General features: G+C 47.9%; 1 protein-coding gene across 2 annotated transcripts in view; it reads right to left on the reverse strand.

Annotated features, from left to right (window-relative positions):
• CNNM2 (cyclin and CBS domain divalent metal cation transport mediator 2) overlaps window positions 1-17,429 on the reverse strand; it is a 171,002-nt gene continuing 153,573 nt past the window's right edge. The window contains exons 5-8 of one of the 2 annotated variants that reach the window (XM_033184101.1): window positions 9,600-9,693; window positions 6,516-6,581; window positions 2,196-2,380; window positions 1-1,492 (exon numbers count right to left, since the gene is read on the reverse strand). In XM_033184101.1, the coding sequence (XP_033039992.1) occupies window positions 1,283-1,492; window positions 2,196-2,380; window positions 6,516-6,581; window positions 9,600-9,693 (555 nt within the window). In that variant the 3' untranslated portion in view covers window positions 1-1,282. The remainder of the gene's footprint in view (window positions 1,493-2,195; window positions 2,381-6,515; window positions 6,582-9,599; window positions 9,694-17,429) is intronic. The other variant, XM_033184112.1, reaches the window with a different exon arrangement.

Below are 17,429 nucleotides of genomic sequence, written 5' to 3' on the forward strand. Positions count from 1 at the left end.
TTTGGTTTCTGAATCCCTGTTTGGGGCCAAACTGGCTGTACAGGCAGCCTCTCCGCATCTGATGGAGGAGGCAGAGGCCCTCAGGCAGGGCACACAGCCACTGCCGGGCCCCATGGGCCCAGGGACAGGGGAGGAAGGACAGTTGGCTCCCTGGGAGGAGGAGCAGGGGCTGGCAATCCCCAAAGTTCCCTCCTTCAAAAACATGGGTCTAGAAATGCCTTCCCGGCACATAGTAGAGTGCAGCTAGAAGGTCCGACTCCTGTTCTGTTAACATATGTCCTAGCGGGAAGGGGAGGAGCTTGCACTCCACATCACGTGTTTACTGAACAGCCCTGTGGAAGATTTCCATTTGGCATCTGTGTAGCAGCATCTTGGGTTAACAAGAGCAAGGACCAGGGAGGTGGGTGGCGACACTGTGAGCTTGGGCACTGGGTCGGGGAGGAGGGCTGGCTGGGAGACCCCGGGCTGGAATGACAGGATGAAGTCAACTTGCCTCTTGCCAATGATAAACCATGGGTTTTAAATTCATTAATATTCATTTTGGTGATAAAAATTCCTTAGGGTGGGAGCAAAATCACATTCCCAAGCAAATGTTAAATCTTCCTGAGGGAAAGGGGTACAGTTAAACATTAACTTCTCAAAATACCACTGAGCTCAGAGAGGTGACTGCAGGTCCCTCTGAGGCAGGCTACACCCCACAGTGATGACAGACTTGGCAGGTTCTGCAGTAACACGGTCTTCTTCATTCAGCCAGCGAGTTCGACAGTGATGCCCACTGGGGCGCAGAGGAAGGGTGCTCCTCCCTGGGAGAGCCAAGGAAGGCTACCGGAGGGGCAAGTCCAGCCTATTAGGGTCACATCATGGGATCGCAGCAGAGTTCAGACAGAACAACTTAAAACTCTGCAAAAGACACTTTAAAAACATGATCTCTTGAAAAAATAAATCGCGACAATTTTCAACTTCATGCAAATGGAGGGCAGAGGAGCGTGAATAACGATGAAAGGGAGAGCTGAAAAAATAAACATGATTCTATTTGGGCGCAATCAGTTCATCTCCAAAATCTTGAACGCCATGCCCCGGCTGCCAACTTCATATTTCTAGTTTCCATTCCTCCCTCAGCGTCCTCCTCCGCGGCTCCTGGGAAGGGCACAAGGTCTTTGGTCTCAGGATGTTGCAGGGTGCAGCATGGCGGACAAACTCACACCAGTGAAGTCATGGGCAGACGGGGCCGGACTCTCAGGAGTGGGTGGGTGCAGGCCTGGGCGGGTGCAGCCAGTGCGGCCTAGATGGCGCCTTCGTTGTGCAGGCTGTGGTTGGCCTTACTGTGCGTCACACAGTTCTGTTCGTTGAGCAGGTTGGCTGTCTCGTCTGGCAACCCGTCATGCAGCTCCGTAAGAGTCAATTCGATTTTAGTGTTTTCACTGTCTGAAGACTGAGGGGTTTTGTCCATCCGGGATGCCATCAAGGCATTTTGGTATTGCTGTCTTGAGATCTGGGGCCAGAAGACGGCACAGAAAACAAACCAAGATAAAGCTTATTTTTAGGTTTTCTTATCTCCACATGTTCAATCCCCTGAGAGGCCCACAGCAGCCTCTCTAGGAGAGAAATCACACTTGAGTGCAGTGAGCCGCTTTTCAAAGGTCAAGTTGACTTTGGTGAACAAGTCAGTTCTCACTGATGTAACCCACTTCCAAATATAGTCTCAAACTTTTAGGGACTAGAAAACAGAAACTGGTTTCCCCCAGCTAAAGCTGGTTTGTTCTCCAAAAGTCATCTTTATTTCAGACCAAGGTAAGTACCCTGACTGCCGGGCAGAAGACAGAGGTGGAGCCTTCCCTGAGACGCTCCCGAGTCTCCTGACCTCAGCCTTCCCAGGGCCAGGCAGGGAGCCACGCACCCAGGAGCTCTTTGAAAAGGGGCTACTCTATTTTCCAGGATCTCTGGCTCCCATTCCCTGAAAGAGCTACATTTCTTTTGGCAGCTCATTGGATTGAACCAAGAAGATCAACGTTTTTCTCAACCTGAGGCTTGGGCGCAACAGATGAAGACAGGGTTTGTAGTTGAGAATGGAAGGCAGGGCACCACACAGTGACAAAGGGAGAGCTCCGAGGAGGGCAAGGGGCAAAACAGACAATTTGCCAGGGAAGTTGACACGTAACTGCCAGGTCCAGCCATGCTGCACTCACATCTCTCACCTTAACAAACTGCAGATCCGAAAGGGCTCGCACCGAATAATCGGGGATATAGACTTGGAGGAGTGAAGAATTGAGCTGGTTATTGCTGCTCCCCAGTGTTGGTGTGACGGCGTCAATCCGGTCGCTTCGACTGAGAGAGTCTGAGTGATTCAAGCCACACGGGCGAGGAGGGGACTTATTTTCACCTGGAAAAGGAGGGAAAAATCCAACTGTTTAAGTGAAGTAGATACAGCCAATAAAACCAGCTCTTTATTTTCCAAAATAAAAAATACTAAATGCCACACAAGCCCAGCCAACTGATTCCGGATGTCTTGGCCACACAGTACGCTAGAGGGTCTCCTACATATGGCAGACTCGTGGGCTTCCCTGTACCGGCAGAATATGCCCATTTCAGCTGCTTGGCCCTGTGTAAGTGACAGACACAATCCTCCCAAGTCTCTAATAGCAAAGACCCTGCACTGTGTGCCTTCGTGAGGAACGCTCCTGGGTGCTGTGAGATGCTCAGGCGAGGACGGGCCAAGGCCCAACATGCAGAAGCTGCTTGATATCAAACGCAGGCCACAAGAGGTCAGCACTTCATTATTTTGCCGGAAGTAAAAACAAGGGACTCGAGAATATTAAATCAGTAGGTATTATAAAGGGATCAAAATACTTGTCTGCTCATACCATACCCTCTAGGCAAACCTATTATCTTCATCTCTGACCCCATTAAAATCCCCCCTCAGGTAGCCCGAGGATGTCTCAGGAATTTAAGAACGCTAGAAGACACCAAACCCAAACCCCTAACGAGTGTTTGCATAAGTTATCTTGGGCGCTATAGTCTTCAGTGAGGTTTTGTAGCATCCCTCCCTTAAAACACAGTGGAAGGTGCTCTAGTCTGGGTGCTGTTGCTCTTAAAGGGAAGTTCACTGTGGCTTCTAATAGAAATGTCATTAAAAAATGCCCCTTCACCAAGGCTTCTTTCACTTTTTACTTTTCTAACCAACTACTGCAGATAGGAACTGCGTGCCCACCCTGGACAGGTCTTGAATTGCATCCTATCACAGGACTGGAGGGGACCAATTCTCCCATCTGATGCTTGGCTCCTCTTTGCAATGTGTCCCTCGGAGGAGCTAGCCCTTGGCTGCACCTGCCCTTTGGCTATCAGGAAAGTGTGTCATCACGCCCATCAAAATGTGCCTCCCTAACTTCAAATGACAGCCTCACTTCCTCTGTGTGGAGCTTTAGTGCCTTTTCTTCCTCTGCTATTCAAAATAGCCCTTAGATAGGTGGAGAGAGTGATGGTCTACTTAAGTCTCTTCTGCAGGATAAATCCTGCAGCTGTTCATCTCACCCCATCACCGTCTTAAAACAGGACACGCAGAACAAAATATAAGTACTCCAAGAATCTCCGGTGATGAGTTCGCTTTCTCCTAATTTTTTTTTTGTTTTGAGACAGGGTCTTGCTTTGTCACCCAGGCTGGAATGCAGTAGTGTGATCTTGGCTCACTGTAGCCTCAACCTCCTGGCTCAGGGGATTCTCCTGCCTCAGCCTCCTGAGTAGCTGGGACTATAGGCGTGTGCCATCATGCCCAGCTAATTTTTACATTTTTGGTAGAAATGGAGTTTTGCCATGTTGCCCAGTCTGGTCTTGAACTCCTGAGCTCAAGTGATCTGGCTGCCTCAGCCTCCCAAAGTGCTGGGATTATAGGTGTGAGCCACCGCACCCAGCCACTTTCTCCTAAAATTTTTGTATCTTAACTCTCCCTCCAATTGTCAAGTTATGAACTAATTTTCCATTGTTAGATAAATTAAATTCAGAGTGGCAGTTCCCCTTGTTTCCATTTCTACGAGAACAAGGCAAATTAACAATTTATCAGACTTTTATATTTAGCAGAATGGATCTTTGAATAGGTGACCCAATTTTGCTAAGTTTCAGATTCTTTATCTGTAAAACGTGGATGATGGTACCTGGTACTTTTTTTTTTTTTTTTTTTTTTTTTTTTTGAGACAGTCTCGCTCTTGTCACCCAGGCTGGAGTGCAGTGGTGCAATCTTGGCTCAATGCAACCTCCGCCTCCCAGGTTCAAGCGATTCTCTTGCCTCAGCCTCCCGAGTAGCTGGGATTACAGGCGTGTACTACCACGCCTAGTTAATTTTTGTATTTTTAGTAGAGACAGGGTTTCACCGTGTTGACCAAGCTGGTCTTGAACTCCTGACCTCAGGTGATCCACCCGCCTCAGCCTCCCAAAATGCTGGGATTATAGGCGTGAGTGCCGTGCCCAGCCCTGGTACCCATCTTATAAGGTCTGACAAGGGTTAAAAATAAGATAATGTACAAAGTGCTTATCTGACATCAGTAGAGTAGGTACCCCATAAGTGAGCTCAGTTGGCATTTTCTATTCTTTCTTGTCAGCTTCCTCCCGGACCTTGCCACCATGTGCCCACCCCATGACCAAGCCTTTGCACATGCAGTGACTTCCCGCAGGGTGACGGATTAGTCTGTTTTTTTGAAACGAGATCCTACTGTATCCCTGTGCTTTAGCCACCTATCTCATCACCATTTCTACAGACACCTTTGAAACAGTTTGTGTTAACATTTGAAGGCTATAAAAACAAAACATTTCGCCGGGCGTGGTGGCTCAAGCCTGTAATCCCAGCACTTTGGGAGGCCGAGACGGGCGGATCACGAGGTCAGGAGATCGAGACCATCCTGGCTAATACGGTGAAACCCCGTCTCTACTAAAAATACAAAAACTAGCCGGGCAAGGTGGCGGGCGCCTGTAGTCCCAGCTACTCGGGAGGCTGAGGCAGGAGAATGGCGGAAACCCGGGAGGCGGAGCTTGTAGTGAGCTGAGATCTGGCCACTGCACTCCAGTCTGGGCGACAGAGCGAGACTCCGCCTCAAAAAAAAAAAAAAAAAAAAAAAAAAAAAAAAAAAACAAAACAAAACATTTCAAGGTACTTTGCTTGTCTGAGGTCTCCTGCAGTACTTTCGAGTCTCCTGTTTTCTCCTGAGGAGGATTTTAGGGCGATTTCTCTGATCTTCCAAAGCATCTAGACTCAGTCTGCTTCCTCTCACCCCACCGCCCTCTGTTTGTGTGAGTGGACCCTCTCCTCTGCCAAAAGCCTGCTGCCTGGCTCCATGGCCACCCTCTGGAGGAGCAGGCCCTGCCTTCTGGGTCCCCTTCCACAGCTCGATGGGCGCCAGTACGAGCAGGGGTGCTGCAACCCTGAGCTTCAGCCCACTGCTCAGAGCCTCAAATGCCATCTTACTTAAAATAGTAATAATAAAGGTCCACCTTCTTCATCTGAAGCCCTTGAGGGCCGGAGATGTTTGAATTCTGGAAGGTGATGCAGTCTGTACACCCCGTGTTACATACCCCACCCAGCAATTCTGGGGCGGCCCTAGTCTGCAAACACATTAACTTCTGGTGAGACAGACGAGGATTCACAACACATACAGTGAAAACCGTAGTGACTGACCCCCAGTTCAGGTCAGGTTTTGTGGCCAAATTTATGTTCCAAAGTTTTATGACAGTATAGTAATTATGGAAAAAACTCTGAAGATAAATATAGGAAAGTTGTGTTACCAACTAGGAAATCCCAGCAATTTTAATTAAAGACAGATTAAGCCTTTTCCCTTCTTTTTAATGGCTGGACGTATTAGCTAGGCCCGGCCACCCTCTCCTGCAGGGCAGTCGGCAGCAGCGGGATAGGAATGTGCTGGGTGTTCACTCCAAAACAAAGTCAGGTGGCGGGGAGAAGCAGGGCCGCCTGCCTGGTGGACAGCAGAGGCGCTCGCGCTCTGCTCACACAGATGTGGGAAGAACCCAGGAGACAGGAATGTTGTGCACCTGTGTGGACCGGGTATTTTTCTTGCTTACCAAGAAGAGTTTACAGTTTCTCAGGCCTTTGGCAAATGGGCTCTATAAAAGCAGCCTCAGGGTTTGAGGCCCTCAGGGCCTCTGCAAACTCCACACACCATGACTTGCTGAGGCCAGAATAAGAACCAAGAACAGTCCCCTACTACTGACCTGAAAATTCAAGGTCAGCTGTGCGGGCAGGGAGCACTAACAATCCACGCCAGAGCAGCCCTCCCTTTCCATGCTTCACGGCTACTGTGTGCATGGCGACTGTGCGGTGTTCTGGACTCTCCACCTGCTGTGGCTTATGCTTTCCTGGAGAGCTCGCTATAAAGTTACAGAACCTTAGAGCTTTAGCGTGCCAAGGAACACGAAAACAGGCTGTCCAGGTAAAGGGAGCAGACCCAGCCAGCCAGGCATGATGGGGGCAGGGGAGGCAATTGGGAGAATTACGGAAAGGAAGCATGCAGAATTACCTGGAGAACCTGCTGCTAACAACTCTGTTCTGCTGACAACAAAGGTACGAGACAGGGACAAAGGAACTGAAAAATGGAGAAAAACAGGGTGAGATCACATCAAAAGGCAAGAAAAGAGATCTCTGTAATCAAGGGACAGGAGGGGATACCTGTTCTACCAATACAATATGCGCATTCAGTTGCAGAAATGCAAGTCGGTATGGTATAGAAACAAAACAGCACACACTGCTTTCCAGGAAGAGGAATACAGGGAGGCTAAGACCAGGAGAAATCCTACCCATGGGCTTGTTACTAACCACGAAATCTCTTAAGCCAATAATAACCAACTGGGGTTGATAGCTCAAAAGGTGCGACTCTTAAGGGCTTAAATCACTAGTAGCTGCGCAAAAGGGGAGCTCAATGAGTCAACTGCTCTAAGAACCTGACCCAAACTGCTGGTGCCTACACCCCAATACTCACTCACTGCACAGCCTACAGCTTCTCACATGTGCAACTTTAGCTCATTTTCACTTTGACCTGAAGCTTTGAATTGTTAGGAACGCTTTCAAATCTCAAAAGAGAGGAAAGTAAGTAAAGAGCGCATACGCAGATCTCCCGGGGGATGCAGGCCAGTCAGCCTCATCACCGCCTCTCACCACCCCCTCAGACTGAAAAGTCTCAGAACATGAAATGTTGAGCAGGAATCACGCCTCTGGGGCGGGCAGTTCTTAAGAACTGATTATTGCAGGCTTTCCCCAGATAGGGAACATCAATCAACAGAAACTTTACCTTGAGATGTCTGCACTAACTGCGCTTCTCAATGAATATACAAAATCCCAAATCTTAGCATAAAGTTAAGTAAAACACTAGGCTTTGGAATAGAGAAGATGCCATTAATGAAATTCCCCCCGTTTTTTTTATTTTGAGATGGAGTCTCACTCTGCCACCTGGGCTGGAGTAAAGTGGCATGCTCTGGGCACACTGCATCCTCCACCTCCCAGGTTCAAGCGATTCTCCTGCCTCAGCCTCCCGAGTAGCTGGGACTACAGGCATGTGCCACCACGCCTGGCTAATTTTTGTATTTTTAGTAGAGATGGGGTTTCACCACATTGGCCAGGCTGATCTCAAACTCCTGATCTCAAGTGATTTCCCCTTCCTTCTTAGCAGTTCCAGACTCGGAGGGCTGCTCACCACGTCCTCTTCTGAATGAGACTTGTCCTTCCATTACAGTTCAATAGGAACTGGGCTGATATTTACGTTTCAGGAACCAGTAATTGGTAGAAATGTACAAACCCACTCCTAGTTTCTTTTCAAAGTCATCTTATAAAGTCACCTGGAGCTAATTCGAGATCAGCTGCCAAAACTCGTCACAGTCATGGCACCTTTCTGCCGTACCCACATTTCCCCTCATGTTTTCAAGGGGAAAAAGCACTTGTGTGAGGATCACTGCATCCTAGTCTTCTAATAATCACATGAGCTGGTATCATTATATCCTCTTAAGGCGGAGACCAAGGGCCTCACTCAACATCACACGACCTGCCTGTGATGTAGCTGAAGCTATAACCCAGGTCTTCTCATGCCTAGGTAAGAGCTACCCTGTCTCTGTCACTAAGCAGTGAAAACGAAGGTCACCTTCAAGTTTACGACAGAAACCTACTCATTAAGTAGGGTCAGACAGGCCCATGTTCACAATGCATATGGGTGTTGGTCAGCAGTTGACAGTGGGAACACTATGCCCCCAGGACTCAAACACCTGCACCAGGATAGTGAGAAGGGGTGCTTGGGACAGAAGAAATTTAGAAATGCAACAGAATTCTTGACGTCTCAGTGACTTTCTAACTGAAACATCTTTGAGTTCCTCAGACTATTGGGTAGAGCAGTCGATGAAGACCAGTGTCACAAAAACTCCCCTTTGAAGCCTGGCTTTCAGGAATTCTTTTAAAATAGGTTATTTTTAGGTTTGAGGTTTGTAAATGAGGTTTCCTAAAACCACACATCATTTGGTGTTTTTGCCACAAGGTGGCACTCCAGCACCTCTGTCGACCTGCCCGACCTGTTCGGGCTGCCTAAGGTATTAATAGCAAGCGTGTGCGCTCTGCCAAGCAGCACCATCCCCAGCGGCCAGCAAGCCACCAGGTGTCTGTGTTCATGTCTGAGGGAACATCTGGCTGGCCGGCATCTTGGAATCTTGTGCTCAGAGAACTTAGTCAATCCCATAGCCACCCACCCTTAACTGGCTGACTCAACTGGCCAGTTCTTCAGACAAGAGCTGGCCACAGGCAGTCAGTATATAGGAACAACCTCATTTGTCCTCAGAAACATGCCAATTAAGACCTCCCAAACTGCTAACATTTAACAGACTCAACAATATCAATTGCTGGATACAGAGCGACCGGAATTCACACAGCACAGGTTGGGGGTAAGCGGGTACATCACAGCTGAATCCAGAGGCACACCCTCTGACCCGCAGTGCCAGTCCCAGGTGCACACCCAGCAGAAACGGACACACATATTCACCCAAAGACATGTACAAGAATGTTCAAAGCCACATATTCATGGTAGCCCCAGACAGGACTACCCCAATGTCCATCAGCCATGAAAGGACACGAGCGCTGCTGTGTATTCATACAGTGGCATACCAGACATGGCAAGAGGAAATAAGAGTGTGATCACATACAGCAACAGAGGTGACGTGACCAGCACGACACTGAGAGAAAGGAGTCAGCCTCTGTGTAACACACACAGTGTCTCCATTTATGCAAAGTTCAAAAGCAGGCAAAATTAGGCTAACCGAGAAGTCAAGAGAGCAGTTACTCTGGGAGACCAGTGACTAAAAGGGAGTGTGATGGGAGTTCTGTAAGGCTGGTAACGTCCTGTCTCTTGATCTGGGTGCCGCTTTACAAAACATGTGTTCAGTTTGTGAGAATTCATGGAGGTGTATACTTAGGATTTGTGCAGATTTTCTGCATATATGATATACTTCAAAAAAAAGTTCAAAAAGGAAATGAGTGGGTCAGCTGGCAGATAGAGAGAGAAAGATGACAGGAGAGGGGCCTTACTTCCTAACATGTGGCCCTGCCCTGTGTGGCTGGGAACCAAACGTACCTGGAGAGGCTGTCAGGGCCATCACGCCATAGTATGAGAAGGCGCTCGCTTCAAACTTCATACCTTCTTTCCCAGCTTCCACTTCCACTTTCCCCTGTGGAGAGAAAAGGCGGGTATTTTCAGTCCAGTTGCAAGAACCTATTGGCACACTCTGTACAATATTTGGTCCTTCCTTAGATTTTTGTCAAATTTCCTTTCCCAACACTATCGAGGGGGTAAAGCTTCAGCTCATCTTTGTCACTGAGAGGAGGGGGTTCATTCATTTTAAATATGAAAGCTGGATTTGGCTGATTATGCAGAGCTGACAGTATAAATGTGATGTTTATTTTTAAAATAATTTTTATATTAAAAACTTAAAATACAATTTTCTTTGTATAGATAGATCTATGTTACCTAGGCTGGTTTTGAATTCTTGAGCTCCAATAATCCTGTCTCACTGTCTCAGCCTCCCAAAGTGCTCCCCAAGGGATTACAGGCGTGAACCACTGTGCCTGGCCTGTAATGTTTACTTTCTGTGAGTCCACTTAGTATCTTCCCAATATCTGTAGTTCTTGGATTCTTCAGGCCTCCAGCTATGAAAAGATGGCACTCTTGCTCCATCAGTGGGACCGAGCACCAAGACGATGCTGGGCGATGGCTGCCTGGCTGTCCAAGGAGCCAGAGCCAGGGCTGAATCAGGGTCAAGGGCCGACATGGTTCGTGGCCATGGAACAGAGAGGAATAACCTGGGTAGAAACCACTCTCATCTCATGAGCACGGTGTTCTGACCACTGAACAGACCCCTCGCAGGCTGGTAACTTGCTGTCTACAGTCTTGGAGGCACTTAAGCTCCAGGGGATTTTTCTCCTGTCTTGGAAAAGCACTTTGAAGACAGTCTCCTTCCGTTAAAACAAAGTTCCCCTCTCCTCCCCCTAAGATTTTCCCTTTTCTTCACTTTCGCTAACTTGTCTACAACTTCTCATTTACCTTGATGAGTTCTTTTGGGACAGAGTGTCTTATTCATCCCTGGAACCCTAGGGTCCACTATAATACCTGCATGGTAGGTGTTCACTGTGTTTTCTGGGCTACTGAAATGCTCTCATAAGTCAGTTTCACTTTTAGATTTTCAGGCCAAGGGTCAGAAATGCTCTTGTTCCCATTACTACAACTGTGTGAGGCATCCTTTACAATGGGTGAACAAAAATTAAGATGCCATGTATTGAAAAGGAATTGTGCTAACACATCAGTGTTTTATGAATTCATTTAATGTGCATAACTCAACGCAGTAGACAAATCATTCCCCTCCCACAAATCAGGGGAGGGGGATCAGCAAGATTTAGTAAAGAGCAAGCTCTTCATCAGGGTGCTAGGAGGCTGGGAGCAGTGGTTCATACCCGTAATCTCAGCACTTTGGGAGACCGAGGCGGATAGATTGCTTGAGCCCAGGAGTTCAAGATCAGCCTGGGCAACACAGCAAGACTCCATCTCTACAAAAAATACAAAAATTAGCCAGGTATGGTGGCGTGCACCTGTAGTCTCAGCTACTTGGGAGGATTACTTGAACCTGTGAGGCAGTGCGCCGTGATTGCGCCACTGTACTCCAGCACGGGCCACAGAATGAGACCCTGTCTCAAAAAAAAAAAAAAAAAAGATGCTATGTCACCTGATGCAAACTATTATTTCATATTAAGTTTCCAATTATGAAAGCTCTTTCTTGGGCTGCTTCTTCAGAAGATGAACTACTGCCTTTCAGGTTTTCATGTTCAACAGAAATGACAGTTCACCAGTCCCTAGCCAATTATCTTGCTGTATAAACTTATAACTTTACCCATGATATAAAATCCACCTGCAAATGGGCAGGTAATGAAAATCCTCCCCACACGGGCAGGGCCCTACAGGTGACACTGTGGAGTCGGAGATGACAGCTGTCATCCCCCATGGGCTGACCATGCAGCAGGGACAGGTGAGCACATGAGAAGCAATGGCCCACAACATGGCACACAAGAGCTCAGCATGAGAAAAAAGACATTGGGAACAGAAGCTCCCAGAAAAATCTTCTTGTTCTTACATAGAGACAAATCACACACAGGAAGGAAAAGCTGCGGATGACCAGGAGAAGGGGACAGCACGAGGGAGGCCCAGGGCGGCGGCAGTGGCCAGCCAGGCTCTGGATTTGCAGGGAGGAGTGAGGGCAGGTCTGGAAGGCAGCTGGGCGAGCAGATCCCCAGGCGAAGGGCTGGCATGGTTGGGTCCTGGGTAGGGGAACTGAGTGTGCTTCCGCGAGGGTGGCGGCCACAGGCCTGAGGAGGGAGTGCGGTAGAGAAGCTATTGATAAGGGACCAGCATGATTCAGAGAAGCCATCAGGGAGACAGGAGTATAGGAACCAGAGGCTCATCGGGAGGGGCTGAGGAACACGGACACCACGAGTGGGAGAAAGGAGGTCTAGAGAGAGGTCAGGGCTGGAGACATGGACCTGAGAAAGGAAAAGGACTGAAGCGTGGCCCACAACTGAGAGCAGGAGGGAAAACTGAAACCGTAACAGGACCACGGCAGAGCCTGACAAGGGAGGCCCAGAGAGCAGCACCATGGCAGAAGAGCAGGGGACAGGAGAATTCCAGGGGCAAGGACGGTCAGGGCCTCAGGTGCTCAAGGCCGCCAGGGAGCAGCATCGCTGACCACAGGCCGCTGGGGGCTGCAGGAGGCTTTCCTACCCCACAGAGGATTCAGTGGGGGTACGGTGGTCCCGCCAGGAGAGGGACAGGCAGCAGGACGTCCCCATCTGTGGGACCACAGGAAGGCTGTTGAAAATTTGGGACTCTGGGTACTGGAGAAGTCCCTGAAGTAGGGTCCCTTCAGAGAGGAGGGGAGGAACAAGGTTCAGAAATAGCAACAAACACAGGAGTGGCTGCGGTATGTGTCTCCCCAATTCCGTGTCCATCTCTTCCTGAACTGACACTTATGTGCTGGCTGCAAATGTCTGCTTTGTAGTTTGTAACCTCAAGAATGGCTGCATGACCAGCTCTGAGGCTGACCCTCCGTGCAGGAAATCAGGAGGAAGGGTCAAATGCAGTGGAGCCTCACGGTGACTTCCATTCCTGGGGGTCTCCAGTTATCTGGAGCATTTGTTGTACAAGTTACAGGGGCTTTTGTGTTGTGTCCCTGCAGAGAGATGTCAGGTCACTATTCTTTGGAGATAAACTGTCAGGCCCAGTAGGGCTGGCACTACCAAAACATGACTATAACACAGAAAACCGTGCATCTTTTTTCCCTCTATTTAATCCATAGGTTCACACCATCTGTCTCTTGGAAGTGTGCAGTGGTTCCACTCTGAGGCATGAAGCTCTGCCTTGCACACTCAAAGCAGAGATTCCCAAATTACTGACTGGCTCTGGCCCTCGGGCATTCTCGTTTAATGATATAGGTGAATCTGGGCATGAGGATTTTATTTAAAAGCTCTCCAGGTGATTCTAGCAAGCCACAAACTTTGGGAATCATTGCTTTAAGGCTCTGTCTGTGAAGAGTGGCCCCAGCCCTGGAAACTGTGTGCCTGGCCTCTCAAGGGACTCCCTCAAAGGCAGTGTAGCTGAGTCGGCTGATTAAGCAAGGGCAGCTGCAAGACTCAAAACTCCAGACCACTGCCATTCCAGTTGATGCTTCCTCTGTCCTTCCGGACAGGATCCCAGGCAGGGGAGGATCTGCCATCTTCCCTCTGGACTCCATCTAGTCGAGATCCACTGTTACGGAGTGGATACACTAGCTCAGTGTATTCCTAGACATTTCCATCCTAATGGCCAGTAAGACACACCTCTACAAAGACAGATACAGGGAAAGACATGGGGTTGCCAAATTTGTTTTTCATAAAGATGGTTTTAAAATGTATTCTTTTCAGACAGGGTCTTGCTCTGTCACCCAGGCTGGAGTGCAGTGGTGCAATCATGGCTCACCGCACCTGCGGTAAGAATCCTGCAGCCTTGAACTCTCGAGCTCAAGCAATGCTTATAACTTAGCCTCCTGAGCAGCTGGCACTACAGGCGTGCACCACCATGCCCAAATAACTTTTTCTATTTTTTTCATAGAGACAGGGTCTCACTATGTTTCCCAGGCGGGTCTTGAACTCCTGGCTGATCCTCCCTCCTCAGTCTCCCAAAGTGTTGGGATTACAGGCATGAGCCACCGTGCCTGGGCAAAATAAAGGTATTTATTTAAAAAAACACAACTATTGCCAGGCAAGTGGCTCACACCTGTAATGCCAGTTACTGGGGAGGCTGAGGCAGGAGGATTGCTTGAGGTCAGGAGCTCAAGACCAGCCTAGGCGAAATAGTGAGGCACTGTCGCAGAAAAAAAAAAAAAAACAAAACCCAAAACCCAGCTATCTACTGTTACCATCATTTCATAAAAGACCAGACATTTAACCCCTCAAATTTAGAAAATATATCATTTGAGAGTAACAGGTCTTCAAACTGAATACACATAGCTTTATGAAAAGCTCATTGCAACTGCATTTTTCTCATTCTGCCTCAAACTGGCAAAAACTTTGTTAAAAATATCTCAGCACTTAGGAAGAGTTATCACATTAGAGTAATTTTACTTCATATAAAATTGCAATAGATTAAAGGGTACCTGCAGCTCTTTCAGTTCTATAGCAGCATTCTATGACTCTACAATTCCAAGGGTTTTCAAACCTGCCCACCCCTCTGCATCCCTCTCTATAGCATTTAAACTTTTCTGGCAGGCAAGTTTTAAAAACATCCAGTAGACATATCTTATTCATTTACGTGTTAGTGGTTCCAAAAAACAATCATTTTCAAATAACCTTACCAGTATACAAATTAGGGCCCAGGAGGAGATGGCTTACCTGGCTCGAGATTAATAGGTATCTTTTCAGATAAGTTTTTCCATATAAGGAAGCTACATATTGATTTTACTTTTGAAACATTTGTAAGTTCACTCTAGTCAAGTGTATCACCAAAAAACCAGGACAGGACATGACAAATTCCAAGAATTCCCAGAGGGAAGTAGGGCTTCATGCTTATAAACTGATGAACTTGGAAGAAGGCCTCACTGGACCAGCAAAGTTGGCTTCCTGAGTAAAGCATCTCGCACAGCATCCTGCCCTTCTTTGGACAAAGGTATCAGATAACCTCTTCTCAAAGTTTCTAAGTGTCCACAACCTACTCAACAGCCTGTGCCATGCCTGGCTTCAAAGTGGAATCCTAAGCTTCCCTCGCCAGCGTGGGCCCAACCACACTGGTGCACACAGCGCCAACCAGAGGATCAGTGCATGTGGCTCCCAGGTGGGACTTCCCCATGTGCCACATGCTGAGCGGCCACCTGGTCTCCCGCTCACTGTCTTGTTTTTCAAATCGCCATCACAAAGTATTCAGGGGGGCCTGACTCCTGAAAGGAGGTGATGAGATGCCAGGGGCACAGAGACTGGGTTGTATTAACCGAGAGAGGGGTGGCAGCACCCAAAGATGCCCACTCAAAGCCTGGGGAGACCTGGTGCCCCAACACTCTCTAGCAATGCTTTCAATCTGGAGCCTGCGATGGAATGGCCAGACTCAGCAAGTTTGCTAAATTTACTTTTCAAAATGTTGATAGTCAAAATTAATCTAGACACATTTTGGACCATCTGACCATTTTCCAATCAAGTGCTACCACCAGATGTGAGTGCCAGCACCCATCTTGGCCCCTCTAGTGCCACGTGGTATTACTTGGAGCATCACAGCTAAGCCTTGCTACTGTCAACTGGGAGCTTGCTGGTAACGCAGCATCTCAGACTCCACCCCAGACCTACGGAAGCATTCATTTCGTACTGAAGGATCTGCAGTTCAACAAGACCCACAGGTGAATCCTCTGCACATTAAACTGTGAGAAGCACTAAACTAATGAGTAGGAAACAGAGTGGGATTTAACAGGGAAGTAATTCAGTCACACCCAGTGGAGGCCAAATTATAGCACAACACACCATAGAAACACACATTCAAAGTAGCTCAAATTTGGCAAAGGGCTGGAGGGTGCGGTCATCTTGGACACACAAAGGCCCAGGTGTGCTGAGTGCAAGGGAGCTTGCCCGGCAGCAGCCCTCCACAGCCCTGGGACGGGGCCCTTCCGGATCAGCCAAATATCACCTACACACTGAGAGTTTATTCATTTAATAGTTTTGGTTTATAGTTATATATGAGAGTTCTAAAGCAAAGGGAGCTTATACCTAGTCAATTTTACATTGACATATACTTAAGTAGTATAATTTTAAAAGTTTCCATGCTGGGTGTCCAAGTAAAATGGATGTGTTATCTGTGCTTGCCTCAAGATTGAGGATCCGTTACTGCACTGGGGTACACAGACCATGCAACTTAAAAACCCATGAGGAGGTTGCTATTAAAAGCTTAAATTCTCCTTCCCATATCAGGTGAAGGGTGAAGGCATACTAAGTATTGTCAAGGGCTGTATAAATCTAAGATGCCATCTGCCATCTCCACAAGGAGATGACCCCTGTTTACAGGGAAAAGTCCCTTTTGAATCCACAACAGATGCTCTAAAAAAAGAGTGTGGATGGGCCAGGCACAGTGGCTCCCACCTGTAATCCCAGCACTTTGGGAGGCCGAGACAGGCAGATCATGAAGTCAAGAGATCAAGACCATCTTGGCCAACATGGAAAAACCCCATCTCCACTAAAATACAAAATTAGCCAGGCATGGTGGTGCACGCCTGTAATCCCAGCTACTCGGGAGGCTGAGGCAGGAGAATTGTTTGAACCAGGCAGGGAGTCAGAGGTTGCAGTGAGCCGAAATCACGCCACTGCATTCCAACCTGGTGACAGAGCAAGACTCCATCTCAAAAAAAAAAAAAAAAAGTGTGGATGAAGTGGGAGGCAGGCAAAAGGAATGAGGCACAGGGAATGAGGCAGAGGGAGAGGGAAGGAGGAACATTAATTTGAGGCATGAAAGTAATAAAAAAAATTAACTCCAGAGGGGGGGGAAGTATTCCTTTCTGTAGGTTATGTAATGGCAAATAAAACAGGTATTCCTTTTGCTTTCCTTATGTTTTCACATATTTCTTAGTTATTCTTTATGTTTCCTAAATTATAATCTGGTTATGTGCTGTGGAAGAGCAATCATACTATTTTTTATTAGCTCATTTAGACATTTTACTCCCCAAAGAACCAACAAATCTTCACCAACTGCATAAATTATACAATGATCTATTACTTTTTCTTTTTTTTTTTTTTTTTAGACGGAGTTTCCCTCTGTAACCCAGGCTAGAGTGTAGTGACATGATCTTGGCTCACTGCAACCTCAGCCTCCCAGGTTCAAGCGATCCTCCTGTCTCAGCCTCCCAAGTAGCTGGGACTACAGACATGCACCACCACACCTGGCTTTTTTTTTGTATTTATTATTATTATTTTATTTTGAGATGGAGTCTTGCTCTGCCGCCCAGGCTGGAGTGCAGTGGCCGGATCTCAGCTCACTGCAAGCTCCGCCTCCCGGGTTCACGCCATTCTCCTGCCTCAGCCTCCCGAGTAGCTGGGACTACAGGCGCCCGCCAGGTCGCCTGGCTAATTTTTTGTATTTTTAGTAGAGACGGGGTTTCACCATGTTAGCCAGGATGGTCTCGATCTCCTGACCTTGTGATCCGCCAGTCTCGGCCTCCCAAAGTGCTGGGATTACAGGCTTGAGCCACCGCGCCCGGCCCTTTTTTTGTATTTCTAATAGAGATAGGGTTTCACCACATTGGCCGGTCTGACCTCAAGTGATCCACCCGCCTCAGCCTCCCAAAGTGCTGGGATTAACAGGCGTGAGCCGTCACGCCCAGCCTATTGCTCTACTTTTATTAGGAAAATGGTTCAT

Source organism: Trachypithecus francoisi, unplaced genomic scaffold (genome assembly GCF_009764315.1).
Source record: "Trachypithecus francoisi isolate TF-2019V2 unplaced genomic scaffold, Tfra_2.0 Contig01579, whole genome shotgun sequence".
Lineage (NCBI taxonomy): Eukaryota > Metazoa > Chordata > Mammalia > Primates > Cercopithecidae > Trachypithecus > Trachypithecus francoisi.